Consider the following 26,793-nt stretch of genomic DNA (forward strand, 5'->3'; position numbering starts at 1 on the left):
TGCTTGGGATCAGATCGGAATGTCAACATAGCAACAATGGCTCTAGAGAAATCCACATCTAGATGGCCCATTTTTATTATGGCTGACGTTTGTCTGTTTATGGAGCCTGAAGTTGAGGTATGCTACACGCACTCTTTGGCACCGTCAGCTCCGAGAGCCAGTACCATCGACACCTGAATATTCTATCAGGGCTATTTAAAAATGCTTCTTATTTACTGTAAGAATTGTAACCAGCCTAATTGAAAGCAGCACAATAGGGATTTAGAGGGATCATTCACACTGTCAGATTAGGGCAATTCCACAATAACAGAGTGACAGACTCCGATACAAAGTTGGGGTAAGAGAATTAGGTTTTTTGCCGTTACGGTTCAAGTAAATGTTGTTCTTGTAAACTTTTCAGTGGAAATTGTTACAAGTAGTCCTTGTGCATAGATTTGTATGGTTTGTTTGACTTTGCAATCATTGGTTTTTGATCAAAAGTTTGGACACCTACTCATTCAAGAATGTATTTATTTTTACTATTTTCTACATTGTAGAATAATAGTGAAGACATAACACATGTGAAAACATGTAGTAACCCCCCCCAAAAAAAGTGTTAAACAAATCAAAATATTTTATATTTGAGATTCTTCCAATAGCCACTCTTTGCCTTGATGACAGCTTTGCACACTCTTGGTATTCTCTCAACCAGCTTAATGAGGTAGTCAACTGGAATGCATTTCAATTAACAGGTGTGCTTTAATTTGAGAAATGTCTTTCCTTAATGCATTTGAGCCAATCAGTTGTTGTGACAAGTTAGTGGTGGTATACAGAGTACAGCCCTTTTTGGTAAAAGACCAAGCCCATATCATGGCAAGAACAGCTCAAATAAGCAAAGAGAACTGACAATCCATCATTACCTTAAGACATGAAGGTCAGTCAATATGGAAAATTTCAGTGCAGTCGCAAAAACCATCAAGCGCTATGATGAAACTGGTTCTCATGAGGACCGCCACAGGAATGGAAGACCCAGAGTTACCTCTGCTGCAGAGGTAAGTTACCAGCATCAAAATTTCAGCCCAAATAAATGCTTCAGAGTTCAAGTAACAAACACATCTCAACATCAACTGTTCAGAGGCCTTCATGGTCGAATTACTGCAAAGAAACCACTACTAAAAAAACACTAATGAACATTAGACTAGTGGAAAAGTGTCCTTCGGTCTGGAGTCCAAATTTGAGATTTTTGGTTCCAACGGCTGTGTCTTTGTGAGACGCGGTGTGGGTGAACAGATGATCTCCACATGTGTCTTTCCCACCGTAAAGCATGGAGGAGGAGGTGATAAGGTGTGGGTGTGCTTTGCTGGTGACACCATCTGGAATTTATTTAGAATTCAAGGTACACTTAACCAGCATGGCTACGCCAGCTCATCTGGTTTGGGCTTAGTCCCACTATCATTTGTTTTTCAACAAGACAATGACCCAACACACCTCCAGGCTGTGTAAGGGCTATTTGACCAAGAAGGAGAGGGATGGAGTGCTGCATCAGATGAACTGGCCTCCACAATCCCCCAACCAAATTGAGATGGTTTAGGATGAGTCGGACCGCAGAGTGAAGGAAAAGCTGCCAACAAGTGCTCAGCATATGTAGGAACTCCTTCAAGACTTTTGGGAAAGCATTCCTCATGAAGCTGGTTGAGAGAATGCCAAGAGTGTGCAAAGCTTTCAACAAGGCAAATGGTGTCTATTTGAAGAACCTCAAATATATTTTGATTTGTTTAACACTTTTTTGGTTACTACATGATTCCATATGTAATTTCATAGTTTTGATGTCTTCGCTATTATTCTACAATGAAGAAAATAGTAAAAATAAAGAAAAACCCTTGAATGAGTAGGTGTTGTAAAACTTTTGGCCGGTAGTGTATATTTTAAAGCGAAAAATCCATTGAAATGTATGAAGAGGGATTGATGACATACTACTGCGAGGCTATAGCCTACAACAGTATATAGCCTAACCTTTGTTATCAGAAAGGTCAATAAGCATAATATTTCACTTTGTTGGTATAAAGTTGAGCAAATCAAAATGCAGTCAGTGTTTCACTAGGGCGGTAGTGACAATGGACACAAGGCGATGGTACTAAATGAACTAAACCTTGAACGTGCTTCACAGCCCACGAGAGGGGGAGGGAGGGTGAGCAGAGGTTAAACCCACACAGTATTTTAGGACAGGATTTATTAGCCCAAGCTTTCCCTCAAACAGAGCAGGCTAAGCTACAGCTAATCCGTTGAGTCAGAATGTCCCAACGATGGCTCCATGCTAAGTCTCCAATTAGTTAGTCTGAGAAGAGAGAGGGAACAGGTGGGAGCCCCAGACCCAGTCTAACCAGAACTCATTAAGCAGCATACCCTAGAACATAATTTATCAGTCCTCATCACTCGATGTTCAGCAGCTTACACCAACCAAAATAGCATTCATTTCTAACCTGTGGCTCTGACACTAGCCTATTTCACCTCAACTTGGGAGGGGCTGTGGATTTGTCCAATATCAACCATATATTTTACTAGTGTGTCCAGTATGTTCAGCAGGACTCCAGTGAAAACCTAGTATCTACACTGAACAAAAATAAGCGCAACAATTTCAAATATTTCACTGAGTTACAGTTCATAAGGAAATCAGTCAATTTAAATAAATTAGGCCCTAATCTATGAATTTCACATCACTGGGAATAGAGACATGCATCCGTTGGTCACATACTTAAAACAAATTATAACAGGTAGGGGGTGTGGATCAGAAACCTGTCAGTATCTGTTGTGACCATTTGCCTCATACACATCTCCGTCGCATAGAGTTGATCTGACTGTTCATTGTGGCCTGCAAATTGTTGTCCCACTCCTCTTCAATAGCTGCATGAAGTTGCTGAATATTGGTGGGAACTCAATCCAGAGCATTCCAAACATGCTCAATGGGTGACATTCATTTCCCATTACATGGGTTACTGTAAATAAATTATGGTGCTTAGAACTAGGGCCGGGACGAAACCAGTATCGCGATACTTGTTGGGACATTTTCAGCTTCCAGGAATTGTATACAGATCCTTGTGACATAGGTCTGTGCATTATCATGCTGAAACATGAGGTGATGAAGCGGATGATTGGTACGACAATAGGCCTCAGGATCTCATCACGGTAAATGCAAATTGTTAGTTGTCCGTAGCTTATGCCTACCCATACCAAAATCCCATCACCACAATGGGGCACTGATGTCAAAGTTGTGAACAGCAAACCCTTCACCCACACAATGCCATATACGCCGTCTGCCAGGTACAGTTGAAACCAGTATTAATCCGTGAAGAGCACACTTCTCCAGTGGCCATCGAAGGTGAGCATTTGCCAACTGAAGTCGGTTATGACAACGAACTGCAGTCAGGTCAAGACCCTGGTGAGGACGACGAGCACGCAGATGATCTTCCCGGTGATGGTTTCTGACAGTTTGTGCAGACATTCTTAAGTTTTGCAAACCTGCAGTTTCATCAGCTGTCTGGGTGGCTGGTCTCAGACGATCCCATAGGTGAAGATGCTGGATGTCAAGGTACTGGGCTGGTGCAGTTACAAGTGGTCTGCGGTTGTGAGGCTGGTTGGACGTACTGCCAAATTCTCTAAAACAACGGAGGCGGCTTATGGTAGAGAAATTAACATTAAATTCTCTGGCAACAGCTCTGGTGGACATTCCTGCAGTCAGCATGCCAATTGCATGCTGCCTCAACTTCAGACATCTGTGGCATTGTGTTGTGACAAAACTGCACATTTTAGAGAGTCCTTCTATTGTCCCCAGCACAAGGGGCTGGGGACAATAATCATGCTGTTTAATCAGCTTCTTGATATGCCACACCTGTTAGGTGGATGGATTATTTTGGCAAAGGAAAAATGCTCACTATCAGGGATGTAAACAAATTTGTGGCCAACATTTGAGAGAAATAAGCTTTTTGTGCATTTGGAAAATTTGGGGATCTTTTATTTCAGCTCATGAAACATGGGACCAACACTTTACATGTTGCGTTTTATATTTTTGTTCAGTTTATCTTGAACACCATTAGTACTGGTCAGGCTCAGAGGTTGAGACTTTACTCTAGGGACAGCTGCATAGACAACACAGTCTGGGTGTACCTTTTTCAGTCCTCTGCTGCGGCTGGCCGCCTGATGCACACCCAGTCTGCATTCCAGAGGCCCTAGAAGTAGGTCAGGTACAACTTGCCTCCGTTTCCACTCTGCACCGGGCAGAGGCATTCTGGGTGCAAATCTGGTCACAGTTCAGCCAGCCAGCCAGCCTGACTGTGAGCAACAGGAGCTCTATCACTTGACTGCACGTACATTCAGTCCGCTGCAATCTGCATTCTAGCCTTAGGGTTAATTGGGTCACTCAGTGTTGCCTCATGTTAGCCTCGGGCAGGGGCTTTAAATTCAGGCCAAAATATTCACATTCTCCATGGTAAAATTGTAAACATAAAGTGTCTTATTTTAACCTGGGGGTTTTGAATGTGTCTCATTTTTCAGCCATTCCTGTATTCTGGAATGTATCGGTTATATTTTTTTCCTCAGAGGTAGGGTAGGAAACAGTTAAGCTATTTACAGAGCCTGAAACATTGCTTTCAATATTTTTTTTTCTTTAACAAGGGAGTAAGTTCAACATTTCAATTGTTTATGCTTTCAGTTAGTGTTTAAAGTAGGGCTGTGGCAATGCCAGTATCGCAAAAAAAAAAATGTAAACCTTTTTGTCCTTTAAAAACCTACGGCATGTAAAATATTGTGTGCTAAAGCTTGGAAAATAAATACATGTGACTGGATGACAACATAATTGTTTTTTTCCAACATTATAGCAGTTTTCCTAAAGAAGTCAAATCTGCTTGTTTGGTTATTTTGCCACAATACTAACGAGTATCATGCCGGCCCTAGTTGTAAGTACCATAATCCATTCATTTATTTACAGTGGCGACCAGTTATTCAGGGCAGGTGGGGCTTGCCTGTTATTTTGGCATTAATACAAGTCACATATCAGTTTGCAAACAAAGTAAAAAAAATATATATATAATGGAGTTAATAAAGCCACATACAAAAGAAAACAAAAGAGACCATGTTTGTAAGGCAGCTCCAAATTGCAGAAGTTTCAGCCTAGCTCAGTGGTTTGTGGGGCAAGCCAGCAGAAAATAGGAGCGTTGCTCCGTGATTGGCTCAGTGTTCTGTCACTCATGGTGACACTATGTCACTGCCAAGTAGTAAGGGTAGACATCGAAAATTCAAGCCCTTTGGCTCCTGCCACAGAATTACATTAGTAGTGCCCTTCCAAGAGGGCTCAAGGTCATTGGCCACAGATAAAATGACATCAAATGACGTTATATGTACAGTAGCTTTGATTGGACAGATCACATCAACATTTTACTTTCAAAATCTTAGCTAGCAGTCATCATCATGAATCAATTCGACAATCTACTGGCAAATCCTTTTTAATCGTTGTCATATGAAGAGAAATTATAGATAAAACGTATCGGTGCTCATCGACCATTGGACATAAACATTACACAACAAGTTGGAAAGGAATCAGTGACAGTGGCTAACTGCAAGCATTGCAACTGGGAAGTCGGGAATAAACGAGCTCAGACTGAGATTTTTTTTTTTTTGAACGGTCATCCAAATCAGAATTATAAATCCTCTTTCTTTCTTTCTTTCTTTCATGACAGAATTTGCCCGCGAAGGACCACGGCACCACCTTCCTGTTCAACTGAGCACATCACAACAAGGTAAGTCCAAAAATGTCTTATATGCTGCTGCATAAATGATGTAATATGCCAGGGAGATATGTATACTGTAGCTAAGAAAGTAATAAGTGTATGTTGTGTAGTAAGCTGTTAGTAGCCCATGTGCCTCACCCTAATACTTTTGTCTATTTTCACCTCATGTTACTGTTCTGACTCTGTGGTGCACATGTAGCCTTTAACCTCTTTTTCAGAAATGTAATCATTGAATATTGTAAGAACTTTCATTGTCTGCTTATATGCCCCCTTTATTTATCCTACAGTTCTGACTTGGTGTACAGGTAAAAAAACACTAAGAACGGCCCATGTTCTGAATTCTGTCGCTGTTCATTTAAAAAAATGCTGAACAAATAGTTATATTGACTACATCCGTCCTGGCTCGCTCATTAATGTCTATCAAAATTACGGATTGCCTTTTAACCACTTATCGGCCCCTTATGCCATAGTTTGTATATCTCAATTGTCAGAAACCACATTTGTTTAAGCAAGTCAGCCATATCAGCTATGTTTTTTTTAAAGGCAGTAAATGAGGCTGATTGAACTGTTTCGCTGCCAGACAAATCTTCGCTGATAGCCAGGTGTAGTAGTGGTAAGATGTTGGGAATGCTGTTGGGACAGCTTTATGTAGGCCCTAACCATTTGTGGGCACCGTTTGTCACCGTTATGGAGCAATTAATGCATTGTTTAGTTTAGTGTTGTGTAGTGACTTTGCTGGCATTCATCCCACTTTTTATATTGTTTGCCCCACCAAAATGTACATTCTAAAATAACCACTGTTCATTTATAGTAAACAAGGCTCCTCATGTAATGGGAAACGGGTCCAAAACTACCCTTGCATTGTAGTTTCATTGGTTTTCCTCTAATCTCTCATGGACAACTTAAAAAAAAAATATATTTAACCTTTATTTAACTAGACAAGTCAGTTAAGAAGAAATTCTCATTTTACAATGACTCCCTACCCCGGCAAAGCCCTGCCCTAACCCGGAAGACGCTCGGCCAATTGTTCGCCGCCCTATGCGATGGTTGTGATACAGCCCAGGATCGAACCAGGGTCTGTAGTGACATGCAGTGCCTTAGATCGCTGCGTCACTCGGGAGCCCCTACGTAACATAGCTGGCATCGGTCAACAGACAGGGATGCGAATGACAACTTTGATTCCGATGATGCAGATTTTTCCTCATTTTGACAAGCCACGATTTCCCAGGTGTTAGCACCCAGTCTTTGTATTCATTTTTTTTTGACAGAGTGGAATGTTAGCTAAACAGACTGGTACCCAGGCTACCTTTACTAGCCACAGGGCTATTAAATAAACAGAGGTGTAAACGGGGCTGTAAAGGTGCAATATGAAGAAATCGCTCTGCCATTTCCCAGTTACTAAAATTGTAATAGTTCACCTAATTTCATAAGTGACAAAACAAGCAATCATTGTACCATCTAAACCACTGTGAAATATTTTCAGTAACCAAAAATATTGTATTTTCAGCTGGTGTACAAAACCGAAAGTAAAAGACACAAAAACTAAACTTAACAGGAACTATCGAATAGAATAGTGCACATAGAACAGATCTACTGCTTCTTTGACTGGCTTTCAATGAAAATGACAGATCTAACTCACATTTTTATGTGAATTTGGTCGGGTCACCCCCAAAAAAGTGACATCACGGTCATGTTATTGCTACAAGCAGCACTTGTATCTTAGGAGGCTACGAATACATGAAGCCCCTAATTCTCACGTCAGTCACTAAGACCATTATTCGCAGCCTAGGATTTCCATTAAATTAAGTACATTCTGTTAAATCAATTGGAGTACACAGTGTGACTAACCAAGTTACAATAGTACCGTATCTGAGTCACAGTATACGTGCATGTTTGCACTCTTGATGTGAAAGTGTCTAATATTTGCACTCTTGATGTGAAAGTGTCTAATATTTGCGCTCTTGATGTGAAAGTGTCTAATATTTGCGCTCTGTGTGATACGATGTATTCAGTTTCTTGGCTGGTGTACAGCAATTACCTACAATGCACTGTAACCGTTTGTCAGTCAATGTTGACGGCTGTCAAAACAGTGGTGTCGACAATGATGTAATATTGTCACAGGATGCCTACTTGTGAAACAAGTATACTTTATTTGTGTGATCGAATGACAATGTCTGGCACCCTGAAGACGCCGACTACCTGAATAGTTCTAGTTCGACCTGGTTGGCTGATCTGATCTCTCTCGATGAAACGGGAAATAAAAAAACAAAAGTAGCCAAGATTGCACTTTGTCGTCACAACCCGTGTGAACCGTTTTGTTTATACTGTCCATACAACGACACAAGCGAATTGCCCATTCAAAACCCGTATTACTTTCTCAATATGAAATGTACAGTGAGTGTGTTTGCGCTTAATACCAAATGCTTTTACCTCGAGACACTTCCACTTGGTGTCCCCGTGCGGCGTCCTGCCAGTAGCGCAGCAATCTGTCTTGTTGCTCTTCGTCCTCCATCGTCTCACCCGCCTCTTCCAGACTCCCAGTGCCCGAATCTGACAGCTGGTCTTCCGAAAAAGATTCCAGGTCCTCTAGCGTGATCATACCATTTGAGGAATCGTCGCCGCCTCCACCGATACCGTCGAGTCCACCACCGCCATTCATACTACAATTACCTGGCTCCATTCTCCACTCTTGGAAACAGCTATCTAGATATAAAAGTACTCCAAAGCAAATGTGTACAGTAGGACTACTGTTGTGTCTAAATAAAGACCGCTGTTGGTGGTAGTTCAGAGAGCGTTGCGGTAAATTCTGACTCAGGTAAAATTCGAATTAGGAAAACTTTAGGGCCATTTTTTTGCTCTAATCTTGACGTTTATTTCGACGCATTAAGCCATGTTGTTTTCCTTATGCAACCTATATTATATTTACAGAAACCATTTCAAACCTGTTATATAACTGTTAACTCGTCGAATACGGCAAAACAAATACCTAGCATGTCCATACGCGACGCGGTGCATGGACTGTAATGAAGTTGATGTTTATAAGACATGACGGACACCGGGCCACTCCTCCCACCGCAATACGGGATGTGAACTTTCCTTTCGTAGGACAGCGGAGGGAAAGTCGCTGTTATCCGCCGGATGATTGGTGGAGGCTTATTGGGGGCGTGACATCACTACTGGCGTTTACCAAAACAATGGCGTACCATTTCTCTTCCTGGGACAGGGGTTGCTATGTTCGTGTTTTCTTATAATATGCCTATTTTGAAAACTATGTCGCAGGTGAACAAATGTATTTATTGGTCACGGGTTGCAGGTTTTTCGGCTACTTCTAAGTCTTAGCGCGAGGCAGGATGTTGCTGAGTGAGCGGTGAGGAGGGTTATGTGTGTGTTGAGGAGGGTTATGTGTGTGTTGAGCGAGCACTGCAGCATGTAGGTTAGTCCATTATTGACTGACTCACATAAGTGAGAGGAGACAACGGCGTGTGCTGCTCTAACTTTTTACCAGTGGTAGGTAGGCTAATTAACTTCTCATTACGCGCGAGTGGACATTTGAAATGGAAGGTATGGAACTCCCCTGCATGCTTCTGTTATGGGGAAAAGTCCTCAATGAAACTGACATTATATGTGGAGAATTATGCATTTTCCTCGTTGGCCATCAAGTAGCCTATTCATTTATATGTCATTGTAGGTTACCATTGTATACAATAAATATGTTGAAATGACTATATCACTGGAGTCATTGCAAATGACAGCAGGGAGCCTAGTGCTTAGAGCGTTGGGCCAGTTGCGAGATCGAATCCCTGAGCTGACAAGGTAAAAGTCTGTCGTTCTGCCCCTGAACAAGGCAGTTAACCCACTGTTCCTAGGCTGTCATTGTAAATAAGAATTTGTTTTTAACTGACTTGCCTAGTTAAATAAAGGTAAAACATATAATGCCACAGCTTTCAGCATTCAAGGCTCAAACCTGGTTTATCATTTAAAATAAATCCAATTTGTTCATGTGAATAACTATAGATAAATCCAATAGGAGACTTTGAGTGATGAAAGTTGGACAGAGGATCTCGAAATCGCTGAACAAAACAAATCAAATCTTATTGGTCACATACACATACATTCGATCTTGCAACCATTGGGCTACTAGTCCAACACTCTAACCACTGGGCTACCTGCCGCCAGTATACAGTATATCCAACTGCATACCAATGGTATGACAAAAAAATATGTTTTTACTGTTATAATTACATTGGTGCCCAGTTTCTAATAGAAATAAGGCATCCTAGGGGTTTGTGGTATATGGCCAATATAGCACAGCTAACTGCTGTATCCAGGCACTCTGCATTGCGTGGTATATTGGCCATATACCACACCATCTCGTGCCTTATTGTTTAATCATAGCAATCAATCGAGTTAAATCGACCTCCATTAATGGAAAATTATCTGGCAAATTTAATAAAGGCACTTTTTATTTTCTCTTGTTACAAATAAGTTTATTACATCATGTCATACATCGCAATAATTATTTTGATGACAACTTGTAACATTAGAAGCTAAATTCGGTTATGTCGATATTCCTTAATTGTCTCGGAGACAATTATTCCCTCGGATGTAAAACTTGACTTTGTGGCTATAGTAACTAGTGACAACCTTAAAATCAGTATAACAACTAACTTCAATGAGAGTTATCTTAAAATGTAAATACATATAGCTATCTAATATTCCCACACCCCAATAACATTGTCGCCGATGAGGGGCTTTTTAGCTAACTACACATGGTTTTGTTTTCTTATAAAACTACCGTTTGCTAGACCTCGTCTACCTGGGAGCTCATGGGCATCACATAGGCTTCAGGAGGCCAGCTGGTTAGATATGATTCCACAGGCTACTAGTTCGTTTTCACCTAAATATGTTCAACTCATAGCTAGTTTATCCAGTGAAGAATAGCTACTGATTGAAATGTATCACGTTGGCTCACACTGCCACTGGCCAGGCAGTAGCCAGCTAGCTAGCTAACAGCTAGCTGGAGTCGGGAGCTAAACTACGCAGCTAGCTGGAGTCGGGAGCTCATGAGCTTCAATAGCCAACTGGTTAAACATGATAACACCATGGGCAACAATCTGGCAACTAGTTCGTTTTCAGACACAAAAAATGTTGAATTTATTCACTGACAACTACATTTAGGAGGCTAGCTAAATTACTGAAATGTATCTAGCTAGCTAATCGTGGATTTACTATTATATATTTTATACATTTTGATCAATTTGCTCATTTCAAGCAACAGAAAGTTTGTGGAAAGGTATAAGCGCATCTGTGTTACATCACACACTCAAGAAGCCTGATCAATCACGGACGTAACTCGTGAATATGAATTACTTTGCCTCTGGCTATCCCACGAAAGGCAATTTCGCAGATGGGATAAATGCTGAAGTTAATTCACCTGAACATCTTTGCCTGAATTCAAACGTTCTGCTTTCCCTTTGTCAATAACAATTTCTATTGTTTTAAATCAGGTAGACAGTAAATGAGGTACAAATGTTTTGTACATAAATCAGAGCCGGATGGTGTTACTTTTCAGTAACTGGGAGAAGTGCAGCCCCTAGTGTATATCAGATTTTCCAACCCAGTAGGGCCTGACTAGTAAAAGAGTAGACCTACTTGTTTTGTTGATTGTTACTGTTAATAGTGGATAATATCATGACATTTTCCTTGTTCTCATGGTAATATAAGGATAACTTCTGTTTCAAAATTAACTCACAAATTATATACTTTCAACATAGATAAAAGGCAGAAATTCACTTCAAATAATCTTGCACATCTTCTGACAGATATTTATTTATTTTTTATTTCACCTTTATTTAACCAGGTAGGCCAGTTGAGAACAAGTTCTCATTTACAACTGTGACTTGGCCAAGATAAAGCAAAGCAGTGCGACAAAAACAACAACACAGAGTTACACATAAACGTACAGTCAATAGCACAATAGAAAAAATCTATGTACAGTGTGTGCAAATGTAGAAGAGTAAGGAAGTAAGGCAAAAAATAGGCCATAGAGGTGAAATAATTACAATTTAGCATTAACACTGGAGTGATAGATGTGCAGATGATGATGATGTGCAAGTAGAGATACTGGGGTGCAAAAGAGCAAGAGGGTAAGTAATAATATGGGGATGAGGTAGTCGGGTGGGCTATTTATAGATTTGCTGTGTACAGGTACAGTGATCGGTAAGCTGCTCTGACAGCTGATGCTTAAATATGCTTATCAAGAAGGTATTCTATTAAATCCATTGAGTAGGGGAGATGGGAAGGGACAGGGTTATTATAGTGATGAAGAGTATGCTGACATGAGATAGAATGTCACTGTAATGGAGGACAGTGTTTGGGTGTTGTGTGCTATCGCTCATTCGTGCCACTGTCATGAGCGAGATAGCACCGAAAAAATGCAGGGTTTGCACCCGTCGCTGCTTTGCCTGCCAACACGCTGCAGACCCCATTAGGCTCGTAGGGGAGCGTACGGAGGAGGACATTATATAATCATCTGCTCTATAGTGTGACACATGGAGAACACTCAATAGGGCCCATGCCTGCCACCTTGCTGGAGTCCACCCTTCAGCGCAGTGCACAGAGCATGAGAGAGAACTGGGCCAATACTTCATCACAGAGGGGGATAACATTATGGTTGAAAACAGGCCTGCAGTCGCCAAGACGTGACGTTTGTCTCATTGGTTTTAGCACCAGCAATTTGCCTGTTGTGATTCGTGGTAGTTTAGAAATCGGTCAAATCGGCCAAAATCCTCAAATGCCATCTTTGTTTATGAAGCAACGGTTTGTTTATCCTAGATATCCTAGACACATTGGCATTGAATTGTCTTTTGTTTGGGATTCTCCGTAAAGACGATAATTACAGTATGTCAACCAGCTGGTCAGTCACAGTGGTCATCAAGGGTAACTTGGCCCCAAGTAGGGCTGCAATCCTGAAACAGTTTATTTATTATTTTCAAGTGAAGCCCATTGACCTCGTTTCTGCTTTTCGCAGAATCTGCAATGATGTCACCGTCGGAGATCATCTCCTTTACCCCAGGCCATGGCACAGATCCTGTGCATCAGCCTCCATTGTAGACATCCGGCAGAGTGTGTAGGCTCTCTGACTCCCCTGTATATTAATAGCTATGAAGAAGAAGCCACAGGCCACTCGATTGGCTCCCACGTCACCTAACTCGACGCTTGTACAGCCAATGAGGAAAGAGCTCCTTCACTGAGCCTGCTCTGTGAGCCTCGGTGCTGTGGGTTGCAGTGCTCACCGTCCTCCTGTTCCTGCACCTCATGACTTCCGTCTGCTAACTGGTGGTCGTCTGAAACGGAACTCATGAGAAAGCTGCTTGTTAGGCTATAAGGATAACACAGGCTATAATTAGAATAATGTATATACATTTGCAATGTGTTTCAATAAAAGGGAAGGTGATCGTTGTGATTTATTTCTCTACGCATCCCCCTTTATGAGGTGTCTCTTTATCCAAGACCCACATGATACTAGCTGACAGACAAGTATACATTTCTTTTCTTTTCTATATGGCTGTTTTTGTATCACAACACTTCCCTAGATCAATGAATGATTTACTAATCTCAACTGCTTGTCTTTGTTTTCACACTTGCAGTTTGCACTCATACAGTGGGGGAAAAAGTATTTGATCCCCTGCTGATTTTGTTCGTTTGCCCACTTACAAAGGAATGATCAGTCTATAATTTTAATAGTAGGTTTATTTGAACAGTGAGAGACAGAATAACAACAAAAAAATCCAGAAAAACACATGTCAAAAATGTTATAAAATTATTTGCATTTTAATGAGGGAAATAAGTATTTGACCCCTCTGCAAAACATGACTTAGTACTTGGTGGCAAAACCCTTGTTGGCAATCAGAGGTCAGACGTTTCTTGTAGTTGGCCACCAGGTTTGCACACATCTCAGGAGGGACTTTGTCCCACTCCTCTTTGCAGATCTTCTCCAAGTCATTAAGGTTTCGAGGCTGACGGTGTCAACTCGAACCTTCAGCTCCCTCCACAGATTTTCTATGGGATTAAGGTCTGGAGACTGGCTAGGCCACTCCAGGACCTTAATGTGCTTCTCCTTGAGCCACTCCTTTGTTGCCTTGGCCGTGTGTTTTGGGTCATTGTTATGCTAGAATACCCATCCACGACCCATTTTCAATGCCCTGGCTGAGGGAAGGATGATCTCACCCAAGATTTGACACTACATGGCCCCGTCCATTATCCCTTTGATGCGGTGAAGTTGTCCTGTCCCCTTAGCAGAAAAAACAGCCCCAAAGTATAATGTTTCCACCTCCATGTTTGACGGTGGAGATGGTGTTCTTGGGATCATAGGCAGCATTCCTCCTCCAAACACGGCGAGTTGAGTTGATGTCAAAGATCTCAATTTTGGTCTCATCTGACCACAACACTTTCACCAGTTGTCCTCTGCGTCATTCAGATGTTCATTGGCAAACTTCAGACGGGCATGCATATGTATTCTTGAGCAGGGGGACCTTGCGGGCGCTGCAGGATTTCAGTCCTTCACGGCGTAGTGTGTTACCAATTGTTTTCTTGGTGACTATGGTCCCAGCTGCCTTGAGATCATTGACAAGATCCTCCTGTGTGGTTCTGGGCTGATTCCTCACCATTCTCATGATCATTTCAACTCCACCAGGTGAGATCTTGCATGGAGCCCCAGGCCGAGGGATATTGACAGTTCTTTTGTGTTTCTTCCATTTGCGAATAATTGCACCAAATGTTGTCACCTTCTCACCAAGCTGCTTGGAGATGGACTTGTAGCCCATTCCAGCCTTGTGTAGGTCTACAATCTTGTCCCTGACATCCTTGGAGAGCTCTTTGGTCTTGGCCGTGGTGGAGAGTTTGGCATCTGATTGATTGCTTCTGTGGACAGGTGTCTTTTATACAGGTAACAAGCTGAGATTAGGAGCACTCCCTTTAAGAGTGTTACCTGTATAAAATACACCTGGGAGCCAGAAATCTTTCTGATTGAGAGGGGGTCAAATACTTATTTCCCTCATTAAAATGCTAATCAATTTATAACATTTCTGACATGCGTTTTTCTGGATATTTTTGTTGTTATTTTGTCTCACTGTTCAAATAAACCTACCATTAAAATGATAGACTGATCCTTTCTTTGTCAGTGGGTAAACGTACAAAATCAGCAGGGGATCAAATACTTTTTTTCCCCCCACTGTACAATCATATTCCTTTGACAGGGTGAGTCATTCACCTTCTTACGTTTTTAAGGTATTCATCTTATTTTAGATTTCCAATCATTAACCGCTCAGGAATATGTTCCTTGTGTCCTTCGTGGTACATAGAATGTACCCTCAAGCTGCATACTGGACCCTATTCCAACTAAACTACTGAAAGAGCTGCTTCCTGTGCTTGGCCCTCCTATGTTGAACATAATAAACGGCTCTCTATCCACCGGATGTGTACCAAGCTCACTAAAAGTGGCAGTAATAAAGCCTCTCTTGAAAAAGCCGAATCTTGACCCAGAAATTATAAAAAAACTATCGGCCTATATCGAATCTTCCATTCCTCTCAAATTTTAGAAAAAGCTGTTGCACAGCAACTCACTGCCTTCCTGAAGACAAACAATGTATACGAAACGCTTCAGTCTGGTTTTAGACCCCATCATAGCACTGAGACTGCACTTGTGAAGGTGGTAAATGACCTTTTAATGACGTCAGACCGAGGCTCTGCATCTGTCCTCGTGCTCCTAGATCTTAGTGCCGCTTTTGATACCATCGATCACCACATTCTTTTGGAGAGATTGGAAACCCAAATTGGTCTACATGGACAAGTTCTGGCCTGGTTTAGATCTTATCTGTCGGAAAGATATCAGTTTGTCTCTGTGAATGGTTTGTCCTCTGACAAATCAATTGTAAATTTCGGTGTTCCTCAAGGTTCCGTTTTAGGACCACTATTGTTTTCACTATATATTTTACCTCTTGGGGATGTCATTCGAAAACATAATGTTAAATTTCACTGCTATGCGGATGACACACAGCTGTACATTTCAATGAAACATGGTGAAGCTCCAAAATTGCCCTCGCTAGAAGCCTGTGTTTCAGACATAAGGAAGTGGATGGCTGCAAACTTTCTACTTTTAAACTCGGACAAAACAGAGATGCTTGTTCTAGGTCCCAAGAAACAAAGAGATCTTCTGTTCAATCTGACAATTAATCTGGATGGTTGTACAGTCGTCTCAAATAAAACTGTGAAGGACCTCGGTGTTACTCTGGATCCTGATCTCTCTTTTGAAGAACATATCAAGACTGTTTCAAGGACAGCTTTTTTCCATCTACGTAACATTGCAAAAATCAGAAACTTTCTGTCCAAAAATGACGCAGAAAAATTTATCCATGCTTTTGTTACTTCTAGGCTGGACTACTGCAATGCTCTACTTTCCGGCTACCCGGATAAAGCACTAAACAAACTTCAGTTAGTGCTAAATACGGCTGCTAGAATCCTGACTAGAACCAAAAAATTGGATCATATTACTCCAGTGCTAGCCTCCCTACACTGGCTTCCTGTTAAGGCAAGGGCTGATTTCAAGGTTTTACTGCTAACCTACAAAGCATTACATGGGCTTGCTCCTACCTATCTTTCCGATTTGGTCCTGCCGTACATACCTATACGTACGCTACGGTCACAAGACGCAGGCCTCCTAATTGTCCCTAGAATTTCTAAGCAAACGGCTGGAGGTAGGGCTTTCTCCTATAGAGCTCCATTTTTATGGAATGGTCTGCCTACCCATGTGAGAGATGCAGACTCAGTCTCAACCTTTAAGTCTTTACTGAAGACTTATCTCTTCAGTAGGTCCTATGATTAAGTGTAGTCTGGCCCAGGAGTGTGAAGGTGAACGGAAAGGCTGGAGCAACAAACCGCCCTTGCTGTCTCTGCCTTGCCGGTTCCCCTCTTTCCACTGGGATTCTCTGCCTCTAACCCTATTACAGGGGCTGAGTCACTGACTTACTGGTGTTCTTCCATGCCGTCCATGGTAGGGGTGCGTCACTTGAGTGGGTTGAGTCACTGACGTGGTCTTCCTGTCTGGGTTGGCGCCCCCCCCCCCCCCTTGGGTTGTGCCATGGCGGAGATTTTGTGGGCTATACTCGGCCTTGTCTTCGGACGGTAAGTTGGTGGTTGTAGACATCCCTCTAGTGGTGTGGGGGCTGTGCTTTGGCAAAGTGGGTGGGGTTATATCCTGCCTGTTTGGCCCTGTCCGGGGGTATCATCGGATGGGGCCACAGTGTCTTCTGATCCCTCCTGTCTCAGCCTTCAGTATTTATGCTGCAGTAGTTTATGTGCCGGGGGGCTAGGGTCAGTCTGTTTCATCTGGAGTATTCTCTTGTCTTATCCGGTGTCCTGTGTGAATTTAAATATGCTCTCTCTAATTCTCTCTTTCTCTCTTTCTTTCTTTCTCTCGGAGGACCTGAGCCCTAGGACCATGCCTCGGGACTACCTGGCATGATGACTCCTTGCTGTCCCCAGTCCACCTGGCCATGCTGCTGCTCCAGTTTCAACTGTTCTGCCTGCGGCTACGGAACCCTGACCTGTTCACCGGACGTGCTCGTTGCACCCTCGACAACTACAATGATTATTATTATTTGACCATGCTGGTCATTTATGAACATTTTAACATCTTGACCATGTTCTGTTATAATATCCACCCGGCACAGCCAGAAGAGGACTGGCCACCCCTCATAGCCTGGTTCCTCTCTAGGTTTCTTCCTAGGTTTTTGGCCTTTCTAGGGAGTTTTTCCTAGGGAGTTTTTCCTAGCCACCGTGCCTCTTTCACATGCATTGCTTGCTGTTTGGGGTTTTAGGCTGGGTTTCTGTACAGCACTTTGAGATTTCAGCTGATATACGAAGGGCTATATAAATACATTTGATTTGATTTGATAGAATGTCACTAATCACTGAGTGAGATGGCTAGGCTATGCACATCCAAAAGTCCAGTATCAGTACTGGACCAATGAGAAAGCTTGCACTATTGTTGTTTTACGGCACATGAAAACACTTATTTTCTTTTTTCCTGTCTTTTTTTTTGTGACTTAAGTTATTTTTAAAATATTTTTCCCCCTTACCCACTCACCTAAGGTTGCTTGTCGTAACCCCTCCCCCCGTCTCCCATTTTCTATCCCCCCAGATCCGAAAACCCCATTTTCAGCAATTATCGTATTACAGCTGTTTAATTAAACACTGGACACTGACAGACACAACAAGCCGCCCGTCAGCTCTAATATAGGCTCTGTCCAGCCAGCCGCCCCCAACCCATCCAATCATTTCCCCTGTAATCCCAGTAGTAATCTGATTTCACCGTACCCTGTTGCTTAGCCCTTTATTCACTTGTCATTGGACTGGCACATTTGGCTTGGTGGCTCTCCGTCTGTCCAGCACTACGCCTCATTAAGGGGATGCTGTCGAGTCGTGTGCTATTGCGACTAGTTTTAGATTTAGGCTATGCCATTTTTATTAGCTACGAAAGAGAAACTGACACCATATGGTTTTTTGGAAAATCATATTTTTTTTACATTTCAGTCTAAAAAGGATCAGTTTATCAATTTATTACACCATTAGATTCTGCTGGGTCTTGTTGTCATAGCGAACAGCGAGCTTTTTCCTTTCAAATGTCCTACTTAACCAAGGCGCATTAGATGATGTACCTGTCTTTCGGCCATTGGAAGCCTCATGCACGTAATCTAGTATGACCGAGCAGCAGGCCACGGTGACCTGTTCATACTGCTTTCTTCAGGTTACTAGCGTGCTTCATAGATTGCAGTAGTAAGAGCGTATGGACTTTGGAATGTAAACATTCATTGTCCGTCTGTCTGCCGTGTTTGTTGTGTCCATTACTCTGCTCCAACCATCCTGATATCTGCTATGTGCAAAACTTTGGTGGAGAAGCGGATGAGACGAAGCTGGCTGTAAATAAACACAGACTGTTTGGAAGAAAATACAAATGTAAACAAAAACATAGGCTGTTTGGTTCTGACATCATCGCGGGAGGAGTAAACGCTCAGATTAAATACGAAGCTGGTTTAGATTCAGACGATCTTTATTGTTCCGTTGCTGGACAACTTGGCCGCAGCCCTATAAAACACCTTCGCCAGCAGATTCACATTAAGAGATATGTGTCTCTTGACCTTCCCCACTGTGTCTCATTGTAACGCTACACTGAGTGGACAAAACATTAAGAATACCTGCTCCTTCCATGACATAGACTGACCGGGGGAGGTGCAATTTATTGAGTGCAAGTGCAACTCAATATTATAAACTTTATTGTCTACAGACATTGTATGTATATTGTATACACAATACATTTCCTCTAGTCCATACAGCCTGTATACCTTGTCTTGGCTGAACACATCCCTGTTTTGAGGATCTTTTCCATAGAACTCCATAGCTGTTTGTTGATTAGGCTACATATTGTTATACTATTGGCAGTGGTCTTTGTGATTGTAGCTGTTCCACTTCTGCTCACTGCAGGATTTAAAATGGGACCCATCAAATAGAGGGAAGAACAACAGCATGCGGATGTTACTTTTCACTTGGTTGCTTGGAGTAGTCTTGACACAAGTTATTTGTAGCATCTCAAGGAGGAGCACAGGCAAAAGGCTCTTGCACTTCATCTAGCTATTGGCTTAACAGAGCAGGAACATGTGACCGTTTCCAGAGTCGATGTCAAAGAACTAATGACATGTTTTTTACCTGCATAACAATAGGCCCTATCTTGTATTGTGAAGAGTTAAAATAATACTAACGTGACTAGGCTCTCTATCTTTGTCAATAAAGGACCTTCTTAACCCATCATTTGATTCACCTTCACCAGGTCAGTTTTTCATCATTGTTAACATGTTGATGTTAGCATGTTGCCAGTAAGGCAGATGGTATGGATCAAATACAAATGTATTTGTCACATGCTTTGTAAACAACAGGTGTAGACTAACAGTGAAATGCTTAATTATGGGCCCTTCCCAACCATGCAGATAAAACAGGCTACTAACAGGATTAAACAGTCTACAAACAGGATTAAACAGCCTATAAACAGGATAAAACAGACAACAAACAGGATTCAACAACCTATAAACAGGATAAAACAGACTACTAACAGGATGAAACAGGCTAGCTTTCAGTATTAGTCACCGATTAGTCAGACATCAACAGAGTAGTGTAGTGTGCTAACAGCTAGCGTGTGAGTCAGAGATGAGAGCCATGGGGGGTTAGGCCTAGTAGACGATTTTACCCACCCCCTAAATCTAACCCTGATCCTGTTGGAAATGTCGAGGGGAGAGTTTGCTACAGGAGGGTTGATTTGACCCCCTAATCCTTTTATGTAATGATTTGTGGAAAAGCATATTTGATGCATTCAAATAGGCTTCAGTCGCAGCTGGCGCACGTCTCCACAGTGCCCAGTGCTAAATTAGGCACCCTCAGATATAAGACCTCATCCGTACATTAGTGTGCCATTAGTTCCTGTCAGGGTTGGGGTCAATTCAGGAAGTAAATTGTCATTCCAATTCAGCAATTGGAAAAAAGGGCATCTATTTTCAATGACTTCTCCATAAACTGAAAAGTAGAAGATATTTATTTCCAAAGTTGTATTATTTAAAAAAAAATTTAAATCATTTCCTGAATTGAATGCCTTCAAGTTGAATGGACCCCAACCACCCCTGCTATATCTCATTAAATAGTAAATCTAGTCAAATTATTGAGCCTTTTGAATGTGAATTCTGACACCTGTGATATTTCTTACATAAATAATTCATAAGCATCCAAATGATTGTTTGATTTAAGGTTACATTACAAAGAATTCAGCTTGGCTAAATCCAACCAGTCCACTTTAGAATAGTTTTTTGCTTTTGGGATTTGGGAAGAACAATTGGGTCTAGTCTCTTTTGGGTCGTTCTATACGAATTCAATGACTTTCTGATTGCACCCCTTTCGATTTAAACAAAACCTTACATCCATGTTTGCCCATGGTAGAAGTGGTCAGAAAATGACTTTTTCGACCTGAATACCAACACATTCAGGAGATAGGTCTAGATGAACTCAAAGTTTACCCATTTTGCATACCCCTACCGTGACTGATATCGTGAGGCCCCCCCCCCCCCCCCCCCCCCCCCCACAGCCGTAGTGCCTTATGAGTGGTAGGATGTGATTGGCTGACACTAATAATATCCTGACACATAACTGCGAGGACATCTATATGATTCCAGCTAAAATGTTTTTGCTGAGTAAAAGTTCACCTAGATTAGCTGTTCTCTCATTGAACCCTCTCCTATTGTCTATAGCAGTAGACAGCTCTGTACAACCCACGGGTTTCCTCAGGTTTCTGACACTTAAGATGCCTCTCAAAACAAAATCATAATTCAGTGATTATTCCCCCTAGTCTGCACTTTAACCTCAATCGTTGTATCATTTCAAATCCAAAGTGCCGGAGTACAGAGCCAAAACAACAAAAAATGTGTCGCTGTCCCAATACTTTTGGAGCTCACTGTATATGAATATTGTGGCCACTCGAATTTAGTCTTCCTCCTCACTCTGAAATGAAGAACTGAAAATAGAAGAGTGCTCCACTTATCCTGTCTGGGTTGGCCTATTGTTTGTCGGCCATTGTTGTTCCAGGTGCTGGAGCGGTTCACGTGTCGTCTGATCTAGAACAGGGCCATGTCTCAACGTGACCTGTGCTCCCTCATCAAGTACCAGGCCCGAGAACAGTTCAGTAACGACCCTCCTCCCCCGAGTCATAGTGCGGTATACACACAGACACACACATATATATATATATATATATATATACATACACACACACAGACACACGCACGTACACACACACACAGACACACACTGCCACCACGCATGCACATACACACACACACTGCCACCACGCATGCACGTACACACATACACACACACTGCCACCCCGCATGCGCATGCACACACACACACACTGCCACCACACACAGATGGAAAAGTATGCCTTGTTACACTATATATTTCATATCTATGTGACCATTTTGTACTTTAGTCAATTAACCTGGCAAGCTGTAGGGGGCAGTATTTTCATGGCCGGATGAAAAATGTACCCAAATTAAACTGGTTACTACTCTGGCCCAGAAACTAGAATATGCATATTATTAGTAGATTTGGATAGAAAACACTCTGAAGTTTCTAAAACTGTTTGAATGATGTCTGTGAGTATAACAGAACTCATATGGCAGGCAAGAACCTGAGACAAATCCAACCAGGAAGTGGGCGATCTGAGAATTGTAGTTCTTCTTTTGGATCCCTATCGAAACTACAGTGTCTGTGGGGTCACGTTGCACTTCCTAAGGCTTCCATTGGCTGTCAAAAGCCTTCAGAAAGTTTTTTCATCATTCTCCTGTAACCGGGCAGAGAATAGGAGCTTAGTCAATGAGTGGACTGCCTATGGACAAAGGACTTGGTGATGCGTGAGCCTGATAGCGCGCCCCTCCTTCTTTTTCTTCTGGAATGAATACGCTATTGTCCGGTTGGAATATTATCGCATTTTTACGTTAAAAATACCATAAAGATTGATTGTAAACAACGTTTGACATGCTTCTACTAACGGTAATGGAACATTTTGACTTTTCGTGTCTCGAATTACGCTCGCGCATTATACCTTTGGATAGTGACCTGAACGCACGAACAAAACGGAGGTATTTGGACATAAATATGGATTATTTCGAACAAAAACAACATTTCTTGTGGAAGTAGCAGTCCTGGGAGTGCATTCTGATGAGGATCAGCAAAGGTAAGGGAATATTTATAATACTAATTCTGAGTTTAGGTCACCCCAGAACTTGGCGGGTGTCTGTATAGCTTGCTTTGATGGCGATCTATGTACTCAGTTTTGGTGGGAATACATTTTCTGAACATCACGCGCCAATGTAAAATGCTGTTTTTTTATATAAATATGAACTTTATCGAACAAAACATACATGTATTGTGTAACATGATGTCCTAGGAGTGTCATCTGATGAAGATCGTCAAAGTTTAGTGCTTCATTTAGCTGTGTTTTGGGTTTTTGTGACATATATCCTTGCTTGGAAAATGGCTGTGTGGTTATTTTTGTCTATGTACTCTCCTAACATAATCTAATGTTTTGCTTTCACTGTAAAGCCTTTTTGAAATCGGACAATGTGGTTACATTAAGGAGAAGTGTATCTTTAAAATGGTGTAAAATAGTCGTATGTTTGAGAAATTGAAATTATGATATTTTTGCTGTTTTGTATTAAGCGCCATGCTATTTCACTGGCTGTTGAATAGTGTGGGACGATCACGTCCCACCTAGCCCAAAGAAGTTAATGCTCTTTTTCTGAGCAGAAATGGCCTCAGGATAACCCCCATGATGTGTCATGCTGTCAAATTATGTTAAGGAGCCCGTCTTGTTGATCCTTGGTTTTGACAGGGGTCTCAGCACGGGACATTTCCCTGTGTACCAGCCTGTACCATGACTACAAGGTGCTGCTTCAGATGGGCCTTCACTTCCTCTTCCTCCAGGGCACCAAAGGCAGGAGGTACCCCCCCCCCTCCCACACACACACACACACACACACACACACACACACACACACACACACAAAGTGCTAGCTAGCATGCTGCTCTGGTAATTGTGTCCAGTCTCTATTAACTCAGATGGAACGAACTGACGATGGAGGCCATGTTTATGAAGCCCACAGGTAGGATACAGTTCCAATTCTACAGTCCCGTGTCTTTGAAGCCACATGATAACACTTTATTTTACAGACCGGTTAAGGCTGGTACCTTCCTGGTATTTACATGTTATTATGTAATAAGGGCGCTTTCACATATCTCCTTATTATCCGGATCCAGGAGCGTTTGGTACCCTGATCCACGCTATAAAGCATGTGTGAAACACAAACAAACCCTGGCTGAAACAAGTCCTGGACCTATGTGAGTGGTGGGTCGAAGATCCAGGACCAGGGCACCAGGTGTTGTGCTGCGGCAGCACGAGTCGAGTGGAACTTCTTTGCCCGTTGTAAACAAGTTAGCTCGCTAACGTCATGTAGAATGTGTGTCTTGCTAATCGCACCCTTAAACGGTTATTTTCAGGTCTTGAGAAAGCAACACGTATTCTGTAGGATTCTCACAAACGCTCCAGGAAACTGAAGAATGTACCGAAGAGGGCACCTCAAAGAATTTCCCACGATTGGTAACTACCTCGTACCAAATAGTGCATAGTGATGCTTGTGTCAATGAATCTCAAAGATATCGACGGCAATTACAGTTGTAACAAGTCATTTTCAAACTACCTGTTCAACTGCGGGCTGTAAAATAAATCTTCAAACACTTCTCCTAATTGTGAATGCTGCTTATTATGAAGGGTGTCTTTGGCCCTGATTAGCTTGATTGGCCTGTATTGACCTGATTGCCCTTTGCTTCCAGGCCCAAGGGAGCCCTTCATCTACAGAAGCTGGAGGAGGAGGTGCTAGGACATTTTAAAATGTGGGCTGAGAGCCCTGGCACCAGTAATTCACTCTCTTATTAGTAGCAGCTAACTGCACTCGGTCCGTTAGCCATGAGTCATCCTTTTAAGATATTTAACTAAAGCTGAGGACAACAGCAACAGCGAATGGCACAGTTGAAGCCACAGCGTGCTCCAGATCTTGTTTTTCCATATTTGTTTGAGTAGTGGTAGATGCATTTAACCTGTTGGGGATAGGGGGCAGTATTTGCACGGCCGGATAAAAAACGTACCCGATTTAATCTGGTTACTACTCCTGCCCAGTAACTAGAATATGCATATAATTGTTTGATTTGGATAGAAAACACCCTAAAGTTTCTAAAACTGTTTGAATGGTGTCTGTGAATATAACAGAACTCATTTGGCAGGCCAAAACCTGAGAAGATTCCAAACAGGAAGCGCTCTCTCTGACTATTTCGTGGCCTTCTTGATCATCTCTAACCAAAACAGGGGATCTCTGGCATAACGTGACATTTTCTAACGCTCCCATAGGCTCTCAGAAGGCGCCAGAACGATGAATGGTGACTTTGCAGACCATGGCTGAAAAACAGTAGCGCATTTGGATAGTGGTCGATCTGAGAACAATGAGACTGAGGCGTGTGCACGAGCCGACACCATGTTTTTATTTTTTGGTCTTTGAACGAAAACAGGGTTTCCCGGTCGGAATATTATCGCTTTTTTACGAGAAAAATCGCATAAAAATTGATTTTAAACAGCGTTTGACATGCTTCGAAGTACGGTAATGGAATATTTTGACATTTTTTGTCACGAAACGCGTCGGGCGCGTCACCCTTCTTTACCCTTCGGATAGTGTCTTGAACGCATGAACAAAACGCCGCTATTTGGATATAACTATGGATTATTTGGAACCAAACCAACATTTGTTATTGAAGTAGAAGTCCTGGGAGTGCATTCTGACGAAGAACAGCAAAGGTAATCCAATTTTTTTAATAGTAATTCTGAGTATGGTGAGTACCACACTTGGTGGGTGTCAAAATAGGTAGCCTGTGATGCCGGGCTATCTACTCAGAATATTGCAAAATGTGCTTTCACTGAAAAGCTGTTTTAAAATCGGACATAGCGATTGCATAAAGGAGTTCTGTATCTATAATTCTTAAAATAATTGTTATGTTTTTTGTGAACGTTTATCGTGAGTAATTTAGTAAATTCACCGGAAGTGTTCGGTGGGAATGCTAGTCACATGCTAGTCACATGCTAATGTAAAAAGCTGGTTTTTGATATAAATATGAACTTGATTGAACAAAACATGCATGTATTGTATAACATAATGTCCTAGGAGTGTCATCTGATGAAGATCATCAAAGGTTAGTGCTGCATTTAGCTGTGGTTTTGGTTTTTGTGACATTATATGCTAGCTTGAAAAATGGGTGTCTGATTATTTCTGGCTGGGTACTGACATAATCTAATGTTTTGCTTTCGTTGTAAAGCCTTTTTGAAATCGGACAGTGTGGTTAGATTAACGAGAGTCTTGTCTTTAAAATGGTGTAAAATAGTCATATGTTTGAGAAATTGAAGTAATAGCATTTCTAAGGTATTTGAATATCGCGCCACGGGATTCCACTGGCTGTTGAGTAGGTGGGACGCTAGCCCATAGAGGTTAATAAGCAGTTGATTGGTTGTAAGTACACACATGTACCAAAGGAGGCGCAAACCGAAAGGTATGCGGTGTCTGAGCGCTCTGGAGCAGGTTTTCATCAAGGATCTCTCTGAATTTTGCTCCATTCATCTTTCCCTAGTCTCTCAGTCCCTGCCGCTGAAAAACATCCCCACAACATGATGCTGCCACCACCATGCTTCACCGTAGGGATGGTGCCAGGTTTCCTCTAGACGTGACGCTTGGCATTCAGGCCAAAGAGTTCAATCTTGGTTTCATCAGACCAGAGAATCTTGTTTCTCATGGTCTGAGAGTCTTTAGGTGCCTTTTGGCAAACTCCAAGTGGCTGTCATGTGCCTTACTGAGGAGTGGCTTCTGGCCACTCTACCATAAAGACCTGATTGGTGGAGTGCTGCAGAGATGGTTGTCCATCTGGAAGGTTCTCCCATCTCTACAGAGGAGCTCTGGAGCTCTGTCAGAGTGACCATCGGGTTCTTGGTCACCTCCCTGACCAAGGCCCTTCTCCCTCGATTGCTCAGTTTGGCCAGGCGGCCAGCTCTTGGAAGAGTCTTCATGGTTCTAAACTTTTTCCATTTAAGAATGATGGAGGTCACTGTGTTCTTGGGGACCTTCAATATTGCAGAAATGTTTTGGTACCCTTCACCCAGATTGGTGCCTCGACACAATCCTGTCTCGGAGCTCTACAGACAATTCCTTCGACCTCATGGCTTGGTTTTTACTCTCAAATGCGCTGTCAACTGTGGGACCTTATATAGACAGGTGTGTGCCTTTCCAAATCATTTCCAATCAATTGAACTACCACAGGTGGACTCCAATCAAGTTGTAGAAAGAACTAA

The 26,793-nt window shown here is 42.2% G+C and overlaps 1 protein-coding gene across 1 annotated transcript in view; it reads right to left on the reverse strand.

The window, feature by feature from the left end:
* soul3 (heme-binding protein soul3) overlaps nt 1-8,931 on the reverse strand; it is a 24,060-nt gene extending 15,129 nt beyond the window's left edge. Inside the window, exon 1 of the mRNA XM_029730739.1 lies at nt 8,190-8,931. Coding sequence (XP_029586599.1) covers nt 8,190-8,439 — 250 coding nt within the window. The 5' untranslated portion in view covers nt 8,440-8,931. The remainder of the gene's footprint in view (nt 1-8,189) is intronic.
* Between the last annotated feature and the right edge of the window lie 17,862 nt (nt 8,932-26,793).

Source organism: Salmo trutta, chromosome 33 (assembly GCF_901001165.1).
Source record: "Salmo trutta chromosome 33, fSalTru1.1, whole genome shotgun sequence".
Taxonomy (NCBI): domain Eukaryota; kingdom Metazoa; phylum Chordata; class Actinopteri; order Salmoniformes; family Salmonidae; genus Salmo; species Salmo trutta.